Source organism: Sapajus apella, unplaced genomic scaffold (genome assembly GCF_009761245.1).
Source record: "Sapajus apella isolate SASKATOON/1434 unplaced genomic scaffold, GSC_monkey_1.0 scaffold171, whole genome shotgun sequence".
Classification (NCBI taxonomy): Eukaryota; Metazoa; Chordata; class Mammalia; order Primates; family Cebidae; genus Sapajus; species Sapajus apella.
Window position 1 is genome coordinate 439277 of NW_022437111.1, and position 18790 is coordinate 458066.

The following is an 18790-nucleotide window of genomic DNA, read 5'->3' on the forward strand; positions in this document are numbered from 1 at the left end:
TATTTTTTTTTTTTTTTTTTTTTTGAGACAGTCTCACTCTGTCGGCCAGGCTGGAATGCAGTGGTGTGATCTGGGCTCACTGCTATCTCCACCTCCCAGGTTCAAACGATTCTCCTACCTGAGCCTCTTGAGTAGCTGGGAGTAAAGGCACACGCCACCATGCCCAGCTAATGTTTGTATTTTTAGTAGAGATGAGGTTTTACCATGTTGGCCAGGCTGGTTCTCAAACTCCTGATCTCAAGTGATCCACCTGCCTCTGCCTCCCAAAGGGCTGGGATTACAGGCGTGAGCCACCGTGCCTGGCCTGAAAAACTTTCTAAGTGGAACCACTTCGTTTTCCAGGCTACAAAATGCCCAACACATGGTGTTTTGGTGATTTAGGATCTTGTGATGCCTTGGGGTATCTCTCAGAATATGCATAATTTTGGAGCAGGCTTATTAGGGCAGAAAACTGGAGCAAACTATAGTTTCTAGTTTTACATGAATCCCTGATATCATAAGCTTATTGTCTTCCTTTTACCTCATTCTTCTAAAAGGAGAGTGCCAACTAAGTTTCTAGTTAACCAAGATTTTACAGTTCTAGACAGATCCACAAATACTGGTTCACACAAACAAGACAGTTCACCAACTTTATCCTCTGGACTATTTCTTTTACTTAATAAATGAGCCCAGTAACAACAATTACAATGTAATGGGATCTACTGTTTTTCTGTATGATATCAAATTTCAGTATCCTATGAATTCCTTGTTTGAAATATTTTAAACAAAGGAAAATCATTCTTGAAGATGGCTTCTAAAACCATGACAAAGATTTTGCTAATGGAATCAAACTGTACTTCCTATATTGTTAATTCTTAACTGCTTAAACAATCTTTAAAACATTATCAAAAAGCAAGTAAGTTCTCTCAGATACTAGGGGCTTAATTCCTCAAAGCCATAAAATAATGAGTTGCTAGGAAAGCCACCTTCTGATTCTTAGTACAGTCAAGTATTTCCATAGTGCAGGACCCATACCACTGGTGGCACACAAGATGTCTTTAAGTGATGCACAACATAAAATAATGCTGAATCACAGTGAGAATGTCATTCCCTTTACAGTTTCCCTCTGATTATTCCAGAGACAGCACCTCACGCCAGTGCTGGTAACATCCTTACTGCCACAAAGAGCGAGCCTCAGATTCAGAACATTTCTAGGCATTAGTTTCTAGCTAGAACTGAAAAACATTTTCTGTGTTCATCTTATTTATTTTGTGGTTACCTTTTATTTATGGCAAACTGATACTTGTTTTCCACTTGGAGTAGGATTCATTTTTTAAAAAACTTTAAAATTTAAAAGATAAATATTAAGAAAATAGTAATACAAGTAGTACTCAAGAAACTGAAGTTTGGGAAACGATGGCTATAGTCAGAGTCATATTTTTGAGACGTAATTTCAAAAGAAACAACAAATGTGGATTAAAAAGGAAACATACATTACTGTATTTTCAATACTTGCGATGTTCCAGAGATGAGCTCATCACAGCCTTCTTCTGTATCAGGTGATTTCCAGAGTTAAGATTCAAGCAAAGATATAAAAGTAAAAACCGATTTCACACCATCTTGGACTTTATAAACTCTTAGTTTATAAAGTGTACTATAAAGTTTACTATAAATGTGCAAATAATCTGATATTTATCACAGTCATTTATTTAAAAAACAAACTTTCCAATTTCTGCAGCGTTTTATTTGGTCTATACTGATGCCTCACAAAGGCAAACGCAGGTTGTAGAGTTCCTCCTGCCTGGTCGTCACAGCAGGTACAACATCTATTTTTTGAACTCTTCAGGAAGAATTCAGAACTGCTGGCCAAGTCTTCCAATGGCAGATGACTCTTCTTCCATTGTTATGGCCTTGAAGAGAGAAATCTCCTCTCTCTGAATGATAATCTCATGGCCAACATTCTTCTGACAGGACTTTTCCTAGCAAGTCTTCCATGCTCACAGGCATACCAGGCTGATTTTAAAAAAGGAAAGTTGGAGAGAAACAAAGCAGAGCTTCTCCTCTGTGAGGAAGAGCTTCTTCATCACAGTGGCAGTTATGGTATGTTCCCTCCTTTTCTCCCTGAAGCCAAAGCAATAGATCTGAAGGATGGTGTCAGACATCATAGTCGGGAGCCTTGCCCTGGGCTTGCCTTAGCCAGATCTGTAGCGTAACAAATGCTCCCACAGTCACGTGAAAGAAAAGCTGCCAGAGGTTGCGCAGTTCATAGAGATACATGTTGCATAGACAGATTAAGCCAAAAGTCAAAAAAGATTTGACATTCCGCCAGCCGGTGTAGTAGACAAGCAAATAACACTGTTCAAAATATAAAAATGAAAGATGATTAAAGTTACAGGAAAAGAAACAGATGTTTCTAATATAAAATTGTAACAGGCCAGAGAGTAAACTATAAGAATGGATAAGAGTATTTTTTATCTAGGGATAAGATAATGTAGCATATAACTAAGACATTCAGCTATGAAAGTTCCACAGTTTGAAAGGGAAAGACTTTTCCTCTTATGTTTTTCATTTTTCAAAAGAAAAGCATTTTGTATCATATTTTAAATGGAAGTACAATGAAATGACTCCCTTGCAAACAGGCTGGGGAAATTCCCCATGGTGACAGGCAACTAAGAAGCATTCCCAGGGTCTGCAGGGGTTTCATTCTCACCCAGAAAACTACAAAAAGCACATACAAGCTATTCTACAAAATGGGCTCTTATAGAACCTGAGTCTGAGTATTAATGAAATCCACCAAATTTTACTAGTCCCCCATTGAGTGAGTACAAGGAACTATGCTAGGTACAGCATCTGACTGAACATTTGAGGAAGAATTCATTCAACAAATATTTATTGAGGGCCTGCTACAAGTCAGGCATTGTTCTTCGGTAGTGGGTAAAACAAAGCCCTTGTTCGCACAGAGATTAAATTTTAATGGGGAAGAATTATAAATATATTTTAAATATATAATATCAAATAGTTATATCTTGAAAGAGAGAAAGCAGGAAAAGGGATAGGGAATGATAGTGGGTGCTATTTTAGATAAAATAGTAAAGAAAGTGCTCCCCTGTACCACCCCTGCCCATCTTGGCATTCACCCTTTACTGCTTTTTCTCCATAACATACTATAAACATACTTGAGAAATGTGCTTATTTTGTCATTCATAGGCTTTCAATAGAATCTAAGATTCATGAGGCGTGAGATTTTTTTTTTTACTGTTATTTACTCGTTTATCTCTAGTGCCCAGAGCAGTGCCTGGGACATAATAAGTGCTCAATGTGTTGAGTGAACTGTCATGTCTAAAATTCATAACCTGGTAAATATAGGTATCACAAAGTCTAAAGAGAGAAGCCCAGGTCTCTCTGTGAACTGTATCCATGCTTCAGAATGGGAAGGACATTCCAGTGTCTGTTATAATACAGAAAGAATGTGGAAATGTTCTGTTAAACATGTTTAGTTCTTCCACAAATTTGGACTTTGTTTACTTAAAAAGAAGGCTGCTATCCAAGCAAAATGAATTGGAAGTATTTATTTTATCAGTAATTTTCATCATAAAAGTTTGAAAAAATAGAAAAAATATAGCTTTTTCTTTTGGAATAATTTTAGACTTAAAGATGCTTAAAAAGTTCCTATATACTTTTCACCCTGTCCCCTCATTATCCTCTTATGTAATCATAGAATAATCATCAAACCAAGAAATTAACATTGATTCAATACTCTTAGCTAATCTACAGACTTTATTCAGATTTTGCCAACTGTCCCACTAGGGTCCTTTTTCTGGTCCAGAATCTAATCTGGGATTCTGCATTGCATTAGTTGTCATGCCTATTTCAATCTGTAACAGCTCTTCCTTTTTTTTTTTTTTTTTTTTTTTAATTTTTCATGCCCTTGACAGTCTTGAAGAGTATTAATCCGTTATGTTGTAGGAATGTTCAACTTGGATGTGTCTGACGTTTTGTCAAGTTTGAAATGAGGTTACGCAATTTTGGCAAGAATACCACAGAGGTGATACGCAATATGTGTTATTACTGATGATGTTAAATTAGATCATTTAATAAGGTGGGATCTATTTCCTTTACAATTATTAAGTGTCTTGGGGACAGGGAATTGAGATTATGTGAATATCTTATCTCATCACACTTTTGCCCACTAATTTTTGTATCCATTAATAATTCTCGCCCGCAACAATGATTACTGTGGTGTTTGCTTAATGGCGATTTTGTATTTCCATTTTTCTAACTGTATTTATTGCTTGGAATCCTACTGTAAAAATAAGCTAGCTTTTCTGGTAATTAAAAAATATGCATATTTAATTCATGGTTTTCCAGGGCTTTTAAAATAATGGTCTCTACCCCACATATTACTTATTAATTACAAAGAAGAAAAAGATACCTTTGCAATGGAGATCTGGTAGACACCATCTTAACCAAATGATCAAACTTATGACTGATGCAATGACAGATAGTCAACATATTATACTACATAGCACTGTTGCCAGAATATTTAACCTCAATCCTTTTAAATTAGAATATTTAACCATAACCTGACATGGTATGCACATCAGGAGTAACGGACTAATCTAGATTGTGGGTCATTTTATATGGTACTTGCCCAAACTCTTAAAAAAACTCAATGTTATGAAAGACAAAACCAATATAAAACAGAACAACAACAAAAAGGCTGGGAGACTGTATCATAGATCAAAAGATACATGACATCCAAATGGAACGCATAATCCTGGATCAGGGGAAATATAGCCACAAAAAACATTTTGTAGACAACTGAAATAATCTGAATAGGTATCTTATATTAAGATAATATTGTATCAATGTTATAGTCTTAGATGTGCTATGAAGTCCTAGCTATGTAGAAAGAAGTCTGTGGGTTTTTTTTTTTTTTGTTGCTGTTTGTTTTGAGACAGAGTTTTGCTCTTGTCCAGGCTGAAGTACAAAGGTGCGATCTTGGCTCACTACAACCTCTGCCTCCTGGGTTACAGCAATTCTCATGCCTCGGCCTCCCGAGTAGCTGAGATTATAGGCACCTGCCACCACACCCAGCTAATTTTCGTTATTTTTGGTAGAGACGGGGTTTTACCATGTTGGCCAGGCTGGTCTTGAACTCCTGACCTCAGGTGATCCGCCCACCTCTTCCTCCCAAAGTGCTGGGATTATAGACATGAGCCACCATGCCTGGCCCAATGTCTGTGTCTGTGGAAGATACATCATGAAGTATTTTAAGGTAAAATATCATGATGCCTGTAACTTACTTTAAAAACAACTGCTCAGGGACTTCTGTTTGTGGGAAGATGGAGTAGACACACTTTTCCCTATTTCTTCCACTAAGTACAACTAAAAACACTGGACAGTTTATGTAAAATAAGCATAAGAAGACTGAACTGTGAAGAAAAAGCAGACAAATAGAGGATCTTGAGATCCAAGGAATGACACAGTGGTAGGTTCTCCGAGTTTTCTTTTTTGCTTCATATATGCCAGACTTGGAGCTGGAGAAGCTGGCAACTAGAAATGCCAATGTATGCATATCAAAACAAACAACAACAACAAAACCCTCAATAAGATCTTGCTGTCCCTTCAGTAAAAGACCAGGAAAGAGCACCTTAGCAAGACAGAAAACTTTTAAACAGTAACAATTATACTCTAGCCAAACACACACACACAAAACCTGTGACCCACCCATACCCATACCATCAAATGTTGAGTAGAGAGCCTAGAACCTTATAAGCAGATGTTCTAACACTTCAGCATGGTTTCAGAGAAGGCAGGTAGAAGCCAGGACTTTCATTCCCACTAGATGGCAATGAGCCCCTCCTCTACCCTCTTATTGTGATATCGGTGGAGAACTCTTGGGACTTTGGGCATCCACCTTCACCTGACAGTAACAAGACAACACATTTTTCATCAGTAACAAGACAGTGGGATTCTCATCAGAAATCACAGAGGCCAGAAAAAAAGAATATTTCTCAAGTGCTGAAAGAAAAAAAATGCTGCCAAATCCAGAATTCTGTATTGAACAAAAATATCCTTTAGGAATAAAAGGAAAATAAAAACATTTCTCAGCTGAAAGATTAAGAGAATTTGTTGCTAGCCAATCTACCATAAAAGAATGGTTAGAGGAAGTTCTCTATATAGAAAACAATAAAAAGAAGAAATCTTGAAACATTGGGAAAGAAAAAAGGACATGGTATGCAAAAATATAGGTAAATACAAATAGGCTTTCTTTTTCCTCGAGTTTTCTAAATTATGTTTAATAGTTAAAAATCATTAAAACACTGCGTAATGTGGTTCTAAATATATGTAGAGGAAATATCTGAGCCAATTATAAATGGGGGAGGGCAAAAACAAACACATCTAGGGAGGTGTCTTGAATTACTAAAATGTTGACACCTAAAAAGCTATACAAAGAGATATACTCAAAAATACTACAGATAAACTGAAATTGAATTCTTTAAAAATGTTAAAGTAACCCACAGGAAGATTAAAAAAAAAAAACACAGAAAAATGAAAAACAAAACTAAAAATAAGCCCTAACATATTCATAATGTGTTAACTATATATGACTTAAATACAGCAATGAAAAGACAGAGATTGGCAGGGTGGATTAAAAAACATGAATCAACTCTATACTGTCAGAAACTCACTTCATATAATATAGGAAAGTTAAAAGTAAAGGATGGAAGAGGATATATCACATAAACAGTAATCAAAAGAAAGCAAAGTGGCTACATTGATATCAGATAAATACCAAAATATTTCAAAGCAAAGAAAATAACCAGGGACAGAGGGAAACATTATATAATGATAAATGGCCCACTCACCCAGAAGACACAGGCAATCCTAAATGTGTATGAACCAAACAACATAGCTACAAAACGTATGAGGCAAAATAGAACTGAAGTACAAAATGGAAAAATCTATAATCCAGTACTCTTCTCTAGCCAACTAGCGTAACACTAGACAGAAAATCAGCAAGAACATAGAACTTGACAATACCAAGCAACATGATCTAAACATTTATAGAACACGCTCACTCAATAATAGCAGAATGTACATTCTGTTCAAGTGGCTATGAAACATATAATAAGATAGACCATATTTTGAAGCCATAAAAGAAACCTCAACAAATTTAAAAGAAATGAAATCACACAATGTGTGTTCTCTGATCACAATGAAATCAAACTAGAAATCAGTAATGGAAAGATAAGAAAATCTTTAAACATTTAGAAGTGAAACAATGTAATTCTAATTAATTCATAGGTCAAACAGGAAGTCTTAAGGAAATTTTAAAAAATTGAAACAGAAAATGAAAATACAACATATCAAAATTTATGGAATATAGGTAAAGAAGGGCTAAGATGGAAATCTTTAAGAGTTAGTGCATACATTATAAAAAAGAAAATTCTCAAACCAATCATGTAAGCTCCTACTTCAAGAACCTAGAAAAAAAAAAATAAATGCAAAACAGGCATATAGTAAAAGTAAAAGCAGAAATCAATAAAATTGAAACTGGAAAAAAACAATAAAGCAAAAATCTGGTTCTTGAAAAGATCAATACAATTAACAAGTAAGACTGACAAAGAAAAAAAGAGAAGATGCAAATTACCATTATCAGGAATGAAAAAGGATATCCCTACAGACCTGCAGACATAAAAAGGCCAGTAAGAGAACACTACAACCAACTCTAAACACATAAATTTGATAACTTAGATGACAGGGACCATTTCCTTAAAAAATACAAACTACCATAAATTCACTCAACATGAAACATAATTTGAATAGCTATACAATAAGAAAATGTAGTTTATGATTTATTATACTGCTACAGTATCAAGACTATGTGGTACACAAGGAAAAAAAAAAAAAAACACAGAACCCAGAAATAATCTCACACAAGTATGTCCAGCTGATTTTTTTTTTTTTTTTTTGCAAAGGAGCAAAAGCAATTTAATGGAGGAAAAGAATTGCCTTTGCCATAGATGGTCCTGGAGCAATTAGTCAGCAATGGTGCTGGAGTAATATAAGCAAAAAAGAACCTTGATTTAAGCTATCTAAGTCTCGTATCTCATACAAAAAGTAGCTCAAAATGGATAAATGTAAAACATAAAACCATAATAAAAGGTCTAGAAAAAGGCTGGGTGCGGTGGTTCACGCCTATAATCCCAGCACTTTGGGAGGTTGAGGCAGGTGGATCACGAGGTCAAGAGATAGAGACCATCCTGGTCAAAACGGTGAAACCCTGTCTCTACTAAAAATACAAAATAAATTGGCTGGGCATGGTGGCACGCGCCTGTAGTCCCAGCTACTCAGGAGGCTGAGGCAGGAGAATTGCTTGAACCCAGGAGGCGGAGGTTGTGGTGAGCCGAGATCATGCCATTGCACTCCAGCCTGGGTAACAAGAGTGAAACTCCATGTCAAAAACAACAAAAAAAATTAAATAAATAAAAAATAAAAATAAAAAAAGGTCTAGAAAAAAACATAGTAGAGAAACTTAGGCTAGGCAAAGAGCTCTTAGACTTGACCAACATAAGCATGACCCATAAAAGGAAAAATTGACCAACTCAACTTTTTCAAAATTAAAAACTTTTGTTCTGTGAAAAACCATGTTAAGAGGATGCAAAGACAAGACATAGACTGATCTGAAACTTAAAAAAAAAAACAACAAAAAACACACGTACACACAGCCTGGGAAAGGATACCTGCACACTTCCTTTCTGACAACGGACTAGTATCTAGCATAGTTGTCCCTCAGTATCCATAGGGGATTGGTTTCAGGACCTCCCCGAGGTATCAAAATTTGTGGATGCTCAAGTCTCTGATACAAAATGGCACAGTACTTGCATTTAAATTATGCACATTCTCCTGTATATTTTAAATAATCTCCAGATTACTTACAATACCTAATCCATTATAAATGCTGTTATACTATATTCTTTAGGGAATGACAAGAAATAAAAGCCTCTACATGGTCAGTACAAATGCAATTTTTTTCTAAATATTTTCAATCCATGGTTGGTTTAATCCATGGATGCAGAACCCACAGATATAAAGGGTTAATTGTATATATTAAAAAAAAACACTCATTAAGAGAAACAGTGAAAAAACAAATAATTCAATTAGAAAAGAAGCAAAAGATGTAGACATTTCACTGAATATATAAATGACAAATACATGAAACAATGTTTAACATCATGTTAAACAATGCAAGTTAAAACCACAATGAGCTATCACCACATGCTTATCAGAGTGGCTAAAAAAACCGACAGTACCAAATGCTGTTGAGGATGCAGAGAAACTAGATCACTCACACATTGCTGGCAGGAATGTAAAATGGCACAGCTACTCTGGAAAACAGTTTTTCAGTTTCTTAATACAACTACCACATAACCTGGCAATTGTACTCCTAGGCATTTAACCCGAAGAAGTGAAGACTTACATCCACACAAAAACCTGCACATAAATGTTTATAGTAGCTTTATAATAGCCAAAATTTTAAAACAACTCAGATATCCTTCAATAGGTAAATGAAGCTGGATGTTGTGGCTCATACCTGTAACCCTAGAGCTTTGGGGAAGTCGAGGTGGGAGGATTGATTGCCTAAGGCTATGATTGCACAACTGCATTCCAGCCTGGATGACAGAGCAAGATCCTGTCTTTAAAAACAAAACAAAACAAAACAAAAAGGAACAAATCATTGAATATTACGCTGAACACATATCATGGAATACCACTCAGCAATACAAAGCAACAAATAATTGATTATGCAACAACTTGACTGAATCTCCAGAGAATTATGCTAAGTAAAAAAATGGCTATTACAAAAGGTTACTGTTACAGACTAAATGTTTGTGTCCTTTCTAAATTCAAATGTTGAAGTCCTTAATCCCCAATGTGATGGTATTAGGAGCTGGGGCCTTTAGGAAGTAATTAGGCTCAGATAAAGTCATGAGGGTGGAGCCACCATAACGGAATCAATGACCATATAAGAGGAGGAAGAGATCTCAGCACTTTCTCTGTGTGAGGATATACCGAGAAGGCAGTCTTCTGCAAGCCCAGAAAAGGGCACTCAGCAAGAATGTGATCTGCCAGCATCTGGACATTGGACTTCCCAGATTCCAGAACTGTGAGATAGAAATGTCTGCTGTTTTCTGCTCTTGTGTCAGTTTGCTGAGAATGATGGTTTCCAGATTCATCCATGGCCCTACAAAGGACACGAACTAATCATTTTTGATGAGTTCGATATTATATTGAACTGCATAATATTCCATGGTGTATATGTACCACATTTTCCCTGTCCAGTCTATCACCGATGGGCATTTGGGTTGGTTCCAGGTCTTTGCTATTGTAATCAGTGCTGCAATGAACATTCGTGTGCATGTGTCCTTATAGTAGAACGATTTGTAATCCTTTGGATATATACCCAGTAATGGGATTGCTGGGTCAAATGGAATTTCTATTTCTAGGTCCTTAAGGAATCGCCACAAGAGCAGAAAATCAAACACCGCATGTTCTCACTCACAGGTGGGTGTTGAACAATGAGAGCACATGGACACAGGGAGGGGAGCACTGCACACTGGGGTCTGTTGGGGGGAAATGGGGGAGGGACAGGGGGGTGGGGAGGTGGGGAGAGATAGCATGGGGAGAAATGCCAGTTATAGGTGAAGGGGAGGAAGGCAGCAAATCACACTGCCATGTGTATACCTATGCAACAATCTTGCATGTTCTTCACATGTACCCCCAAACCTAAAATGTAACAAAAAATAAAAGAAATGTCTGTTGTTTAAGACACTCAATCTACAGTATTTTCTAACGGCATCCTGAACTACGCCAATTATATGCTATATAATTCCATTTATATAATGTCCTTAAAATGAGAAAATTATAGACATGAAGAATGTGTTAGTAATTGCCAGAGATCAAGGAGGGGTGGGATTAAGGAAGTAAGTGGATGTGGCTATAAAAAAGACAACAAGAGGGATCCCTGTGGTGAGAGGAATGTTCTCTATCCTGACTATATCGATATCAATACTCTGGTTGTGATACTGTTTTATATAGTTTTGCAAGATGGTAACATTGGGGAAAAGCAGGTAAAGGGTACATAAGATCTCTCTTCCAACTCCATATGAATCTACAGTTATCCCAAAATAAAAAGTTTACTTAGAAAAACAGCTTTACCCATACATACATGTCTGAAACTTACTTTATAAATAACTACAGAAGCTCCTTGACTTACAATAGGTTCACAACCTGGTATAAGTTGAAAACATCTTAAGTTAAAAATGCATTTAATACAATTAACCTACCAAACATCATAGCTTACCCTAGGCTACCTTAAACATGCTTAGAACACTAACTTTGGCCTACATTTGGGCAAAATCATCTAATACAAAGTCTATTTTATTATAATATGCTCACTGTCTCATGTAATTTATTGAATAGTGTGCTGAAAACCAGAATGGCGGAATGAGTACCTGAAACATAGTTTCTACTGAATGTGTATCACTTTCACATCATTATAAAGTAAAAAAAGTTCCAAGTCAGGGATGGTCTGTTTATACACGCTGTATGTACACACATAGAAAGAGGGAGTGAGATAAGGGAGGTGTTGCAAGATGTTAACAATTGATGACTCTAAGTATACTTGTCTTGCAACTTTTCTGTAAGTTTGAAGTTTTCAAAGTAAAACATTGAGGGAGCAGGAATAATCTCCAGTTTCTTCACTGATCCTTTGCTTTCCTATTTGAAATATTCCATATCAAGATTAATCCTATGTGGTTGAGCTCTGGGCTTCCATAAACACCTGCATCCTGAAGAACAACGTGACAAACCATGCAGCAATGGCTTTTCAGATCTGATCTAAAGGGAATTTAAAGATATCCTGATAACTAGAGACAGAGCATGTTATATGGCAAAACATAATTACTTAAGTTTCACTGTGGGGAATAAAACAGCATTATTATCACCCTGTTCATCATATTTAGAAAGCAAGCAGTTTCATGCCTTTCAATGTGAAGGAAATTGGTTTCCTGCTTTTCTTTTTTAAAGCATGAATTTGTTTACTTCTCTCAAGTAAAAGAAGACCTGAGTGACACTGCTTTACCATGAGGCAACTCTCAGAACTACTTCAGGCTGTTCTGAGAAATATAACAGAGGTGTGCCTATCTACAGCCTAGTAGTCAAGTGCTCTCAAGTCACAACAATCTGGGTTCAAGTCACTAACAAGCTATAAGAACTGTCTATACCTCACTGAGCAGGATATAATGGTATGTATTCTCCTTTTTGCGTGGATTTAATGATACAATGAATATAAAGGGCTTAACACAAAATAAGAGCTCAATACATTCTACCATTATCACTAAGTATTTACAATTACTTAAGATAAAGCAACCAAAACTTATATTTTACAAGAATAACTATTCATAAAATTATTTTAAAGTTAATACCTCACTGTTTTAGATAAAAATCAAATGAGATCATCTGTATACATTATAAAATTATAACTTTAATACATTATAAAAATTACACAAATTAGGAATTTTGCCTATAAACAGCATGATATAGTAGATAGAACACAATATTCAAAATCAGAAGGCTCAGAGTTAAGTCCTGACTCTACTGCTTTCTGATTATGTGATCTCAGGACAGTACTGAAACTGCCTCAGTTTTCTCATTAAAAAAAAATGAGATGTTATCCCTTTTGTGACAGGATGATAGAAATTAAAATAGGAAATATATACAAGAGTATTTCGTAAAATTAAAGCACTATATGACATTAATAAATACAAGTTTTCACATTTCCCCCATGAAATGTCATTCATCATAAAATCTGCCAAATTTGACAGAAAATTTCTGAAGGTAATATAAATGGTTAAGAAAATCAAGCGATTTAAAAAAAAAATGAGGCTACTGGAACTAAAATGTCTAATGCCTTTACATAACAGTCAAATACACATATTCAAAATATGTCCCTAAAGACATCCACTGAATTTTAGGTAGTCTTATATTTGCAGTTGGTAACATTTTTTTCTATTAAAGCCAAAAAAAATGTGTCACTTATAAAAGTTAGATCAAAAAGCCTTGCTTGCTACAACATGTTTTAACAATCTTACATTTGGGTAACTGGTAACTTCCTTTCCTACAAATGTGTGCCTCCTCTGGCCTGGGAAATGTGACTGTCAGTCAGTCTCCATGTCACTCAGGTGTAAAATCTCTTCCCTCTTTAAGTTTCATAGTCTTCAACTCCCAGTGAGTCTTCCTTCTCAATGTCTATTTTTTTCTATCCCCACTGCCATTACCATATGTTGGCTTTCATTACTTTCTACCTGTAGTAATAACTTCAAACTAATTTCCTTGCTTCCAGTCTCTGTGCTCTTACAGTCCACTCTATTTATTACTGCTAAGTTGAATCCTAAAATCCTGCTTTTGCTGTACCACTCCCTATTCAAAGACTTCCCCCAAAATACAAAATCCTCAGCCTCGAGTACAAGCAGAACCTGGAAGTTGCATAATCAATCACCAGAAAATACAGCAGTCATTTTTTTTTTGTTTTTGTTTTGAGACTGAGTCTCGCTCTTGTCACCCAGGCTGGAGAGCAGAGGCACGATCTCTGCTCACTGCAACTTTTGCCTCCTGGGTTCAAGCAATTCTCGTCTTAACCTCCCGAGTAGCTGGGACTACAGGCACACAACAACACGCCTGGCTAATTTTTATATTTTTAGTAGAGATGAGGTTTCGCCATGTTGGCCAGCTTGCCTTGAACTCCTGACCTCAAGTGACCTGGCCAACTTGGCCTGCCAAGGCGCTGGGATTACAGGCATGAGCCACCACACCCGGCCTAGAAGTAGTCTTTACTGCCTTCGGCAGATGACATACCACCACTGAAGACTCAGCACAGGAAGAAGGTTAACATCAGGTTCAGTGAGATCTATGGCCACTCAAAATGGAGATGTAGGTCACAAAGTTAAAAGAGGCTCAAATTTAAAAACAGGCAAAGAAATCAGAGTTTTAATAATTTGTTTAAAATGCACAATCAAGTGTTAGAATTGATACCTGAAATAATAATGTAGAGTGTTTCTTTAAAATGGAAGAAAACCTACCTGGTAAAGGCAGGCTGCTGTTCCAAGGAAAAATGCAATGATGTAATTAAAATCATCACCATCACTCTGCAAAAGCAAAATAAAAGATTTTTGTTTCTGGTAGAAGCCCATTTCCAAAACCAATCCATCAATATAGGACAAAACAATGTTTACACACAGTCAAAACTGTCACAAAACTGGTAAATAAAAATTCTCGAGTCCTAAAGTGAAAACATAAAATACATTCTAAGGCCTAAAGAGTGCGGGGTAGAGATACAAGTGTTCCTCTACATTTTGGCTACCCCCATCAGTTTCATTCCACCCAAGAGAAGATGAAAGCCACTGGGGAAAAGTTCTGACATAATGTTAAAAGCCTCTCTTCCTCCTACTAAAAAAACTATGCCCCAGTGGCTGACAAAGTTACTCCAGTTCACTAGGGTCACTACTTGACTCAAATACAGACAAACTTTACTACTAGTATCACTGAATTGTCCAATAAAGTAATTTGATAGAATTTTTTTTAAAACTGTGAAAACTGGAAAGCTACTGTCCACTAGAGTGTGCTAAATCCCAATGAGAAAAATTAAGACTAATCAGTTTCGCATGCTACGCTAGAAGAACAGCCACCCAGAGGAAACTGAGATACCTCATGCATAGAATGTCTCTGAAAAGAAAACTAATAGAGACATGTAACAACCCATGCTTTCCTATTCCTTTTTGGTTTTTCTTAAATATCTACATTATTAACTTCTTTCAGTGTTTTTATACAGTAAAATATAAAGTCCAGGCAGGAGCATTAAATTTTTTTTCTCCCAGGTAAGAACATTAATTTGGCCCTTTTCTTGTATGAGAAAAAAAAATCTCTTTACATGATGAAAATTTCCACAAGACACAGAAGATTATCTCATGATCATGTCTTCATAAAATAGTATAAAGGGAAAATTCCTTTTGCACTGGTTATTGGGCAACAGAATTGACTGTAAGGCAGAGGAAACCTGGCTTATCCTGGTGAGATCTTAAAATAGGAACCATTCATCTGTCTGGGATGCTTAGGCCAGTTGCACCCCAGAGGCAAGGAAGGTCAACATGAAACCTGTCCAGTTTAATAATTCTAAAACCTTAAATAACTTCTGCTTATTTTTTTCTTTATTCCTTTACTTTTTAAATGACCTTTTTCTTCTGATTATAAAAGTTCATGTTCATTGTAAAGAATCTGGAAAATACAGATTATACAAAGAAAAAATTAATATAACCTACAAATGCCACACTCTGGGAAAAATTACTGCTAACCTTTTCATGTATTTCCTTCCAGTCTTTTCTGTGTATGTATATATTTTTAAAAATTGATACTTTTATATAATACCTTTTAGTACTTCACATTACATCATAAACATTTTCCCAAGACAGCAAGTATTGCTCAACCACATACTTTGTAATGACTATATAACCTTTAATTGTGGGATATACCATAATTTATTGTCCTACAATTGGATACTGTATTTTTTCTCTAAATTTACACTTTCACTTTATAACTCCCTTAATCATCTTTTTGACTGCTTAACCGATTGAGACTAAGTCTTGCTCTATCACCCAGGCTGGAGTATAGTGGTGCATCTTGGGTCACTACAACCTCTGCTTCCCAGATTCAAGTGATTCTCCTGCCTCAGCCTCCCAAGTAGCTGGGATTACAGGCACCCATCACTATGCCCAGCCAATTTTTGTATTTTTTAGTAGAGAGGTGGTTTTACCATGTTAACCAGGCTAGTCTCGAACTCCTGACTTCAAGTGATCTGGCCGCCTCAGCCTCCCAAAGTTCTGGGATTACAGACATGAGTTGCCATGCCCGGCCTTAATTGCCTTTAAAATACTTAAAAGCATATTTCTAGAGTCAGTCAAACTTGGGTTCAAAGTTTTACTTATAATCTGGGACACTTACTTAACTTTAATTTCCTCTTTTGAAAAATAAAATTGTAGAGATTAAGTGAAATACCATTTGCAAATACAAAGAAAAGTAACTGGTACATAGTAAGTACTCAGAAACATTCATCAACCCCTCTCTCCCTGCAGTTACTGTCTGCATCATTTGAAAAATCTTTAATTATACTTGATAAAGAGAAGACTATTAGCATATTCTTCCATTTCATAAATATTAAGCATTTACAAGCCAGGTACTTTGTTACTAACCCTAGTACAGAAAAGAGTTAAAGAACACATGGACACAGGGAGGGGAACATCACACACTGGGGTCTGTTGGGGGGAAATAGGGAAGGGACAGCGGAGGGTGGGGAGTTGGGGAGAGAGAGCATGGGAAGAAATGCCAGATATAGGTGAAGGGGAGGAAGGCAGCAAATCACGCTGCCATGTGTGTACCTATGCAACAATCTTGCATGTTCTTCACATGTAACTCAAAACCTAAAATTCAATAATTAAAAAAAAAAAAAAAAAGAGTTAAGTCCACACCAACTTAAGGAGCTCACTCTAATTAAGAAGGCAGATACATAAATCAATAATTACCACCCAAAGTGGTAACTGATGGCACAGGCGTGTGTAGAGGATACTAAGGGACCCACTGGAGATACATTTAATTCTGCCTAGAGAAAAGAAAGGCCAGGGAAGGCTTCCTAGAGGGAGTAAAGCTTAATCTGGGTCTTAAAGGCTGAACCAGATAGACAAGGTAGGAAGATAATCCAAGGCAAAGGAAGTAGCATGTACAGTGTCAGAGAGGAAGGAGGTTAAGATGACTCAGAAGTTTCTTGTTGAAGCAACATTTGAACGACACCTTGCACTAAGTTGGGCATATAGGAAGAAAAGTAATTCAAGAGCAGAAAATACTGAGCTCATTGTGGACATGCTATTCTGGAGTTGCCAATGGGACATCCAAATAATTATATTTAGCAGATATTTAAGTCTGCTTCAGGAAAGAGTTTCATCCAGAGATCTAATTCAGCAGTCATCTATTTTAATAGTAGCTAAATGAAAGGCCTATGACATTTAGGCCTTCTTGATTGGCTCCTAGATTCGAGAGAGAAATAAAACACTATAAAGAACATTCTGGGGGCAACTGTGGAAATTTGAATACAGATTTTATATTAAGTAACACTATACCAATGTTAAATTTACTCGGTGTGATCAAGGTATTAAGATTACATAAAAGGATATCTTATCCCCTAAGACATACATATTGAGTAATTTTGGAATAAACTGTGATGATACCTACAATGTTAACTTGCAAAAAGTCTGGAAACCATCATTCTCAGCAAAGTGACACAAGAACAGAAAATCAAACACCACATGTTCTCACTCATAGGCAGGCGTTGAACAATGAGAACACATGGACACAGGGAGGGGAGCATCACGCACTGGGGTCTGTTGCGGGGGCCAAGGGAGGGACAGTGGAAGGGGGAGGTGGGGGACGGATAACATGGGTAGAAATGCAAGATGCAGGTGACAGGGGGATGGAGGCAGCAAACCACATTGCCATGTGTGTACCTATGCAACAATCCTGCATGATCTGCACATGTACCCCAGAACATAAACTACAATTAAAAAATAATAATAAAAAGTAAAGAAAGAAGAAAGGAAAATGGTAGGTAGGTATATGAGGTGGATGTTAACTGTTAATAAAAGTTCTTTAAACTTTTCTATAAGTTTGAATTCTTTCAAAATAAGATGTTATGTGGTACAGGGAAAGGAAAACACAAATATTTAATAAAAAGTCATATGGCCACTAAAAAGAATGGAATATATCTCTGTGTACTCATCTGAAATAATCTCCTACAGTTTTAGACTTTAAAAGATGCAAATTAGTATTGAGTATGCTATCATTCGCATAAAAATTTTTTAAAGAATAAGTAAATATATAAATACCTATATACTAGCATATGCACATAATCTCCCTAGAAGGGTGACTCTGAGGAAGAAAAATGGGGAGAGAAATTACTTTTTCAAAATATCAACTCTTGTAGGCTTTGTAATTTTTCATGTACATATTTTACTCTGTGTGTGTGTGTGTGTGTGTGTGTGCACGTTTATATACATATGTATGTGTATTAACTTTTCAAATACACCATTAGGAAAGTAACCAAGAAGGTGGCATGGAGTTGAAAGAATAAAAAGCCAAGGACACAATACTGGAGAATGCCACTGTATAAAGGACAGGTGAACGAAGAAAGTGTATCAAATAAACTGAGAAACAGCAAGAGAAAGAGGAAAATAAAACACAACTGGAGAAAATGGTTTCACAAAAATTAATGGATGAGAGATGTGTCAAGAAGAAAAATGTAAATACATTAAACTTTTAACAGTGATTTGTGTCTATGTTTCCTGAAATGAAATTTTTTGAAATTAAACAAGGCAATGTTTAAAAGGAAGAACAGAATGATAGATGAGGCAGAAGAGGTAAGTAAGGTAAGACTCTAAAGAGTCTATTTGGCTATTTGGCAACTGAAAGAATACTGCTGAGCTTAATGTGGGTATCTGAGAGAATTACAGGGGCAGAAAAGAGATCACAGTAGACTAAGAAAATAGAGGATAAAGGAGCAAGACAACAAACATAGTTTACTGTCTCAAAAAATTAGAAGGGAGCAGCCGGGTGAGGTGGCTCACGCCTATAATCCCAGCACTTAGGGAGGCCAAGATGGGTGGATGACCTGAGGTCAAGAATTTGAGAGCAGCCTGACCAACAT

At 36.3% G+C, this 18790-nt stretch overlaps 1 protein-coding gene across 5 annotated transcripts in view; it reads right to left on the reverse strand.

Annotated features, from left to right (window-relative positions):
• SEC22A (SEC22 homolog A, vesicle trafficking protein) overlaps positions 1–18790 on the reverse strand; it is an 88246-nt gene that overhangs the window by 12781 nt on the left and 56675 nt on the right. For 3 of the 5 annotated variants that reach the window (XM_032267717.1, XM_032267718.1, XM_032267716.1), the window contains exons 7-8: positions 14127–14192; positions 1666–2334 (exon numbers count right to left, since the gene is read on the reverse strand). In XM_032267717.1, the coding sequence (XP_032123608.1) occupies positions 2134–2334; positions 14127–14192 (267 nt within the window). In that variant the 3' untranslated portion in view covers positions 1666–2133. Of the gene's footprint in view, positions 1–1081; positions 2335–14126; positions 14193–18790 lie in introns of those variants that run through there. The other 2 variants (XM_032267715.1, XM_032267720.1) reach the window with 2 other exon arrangements.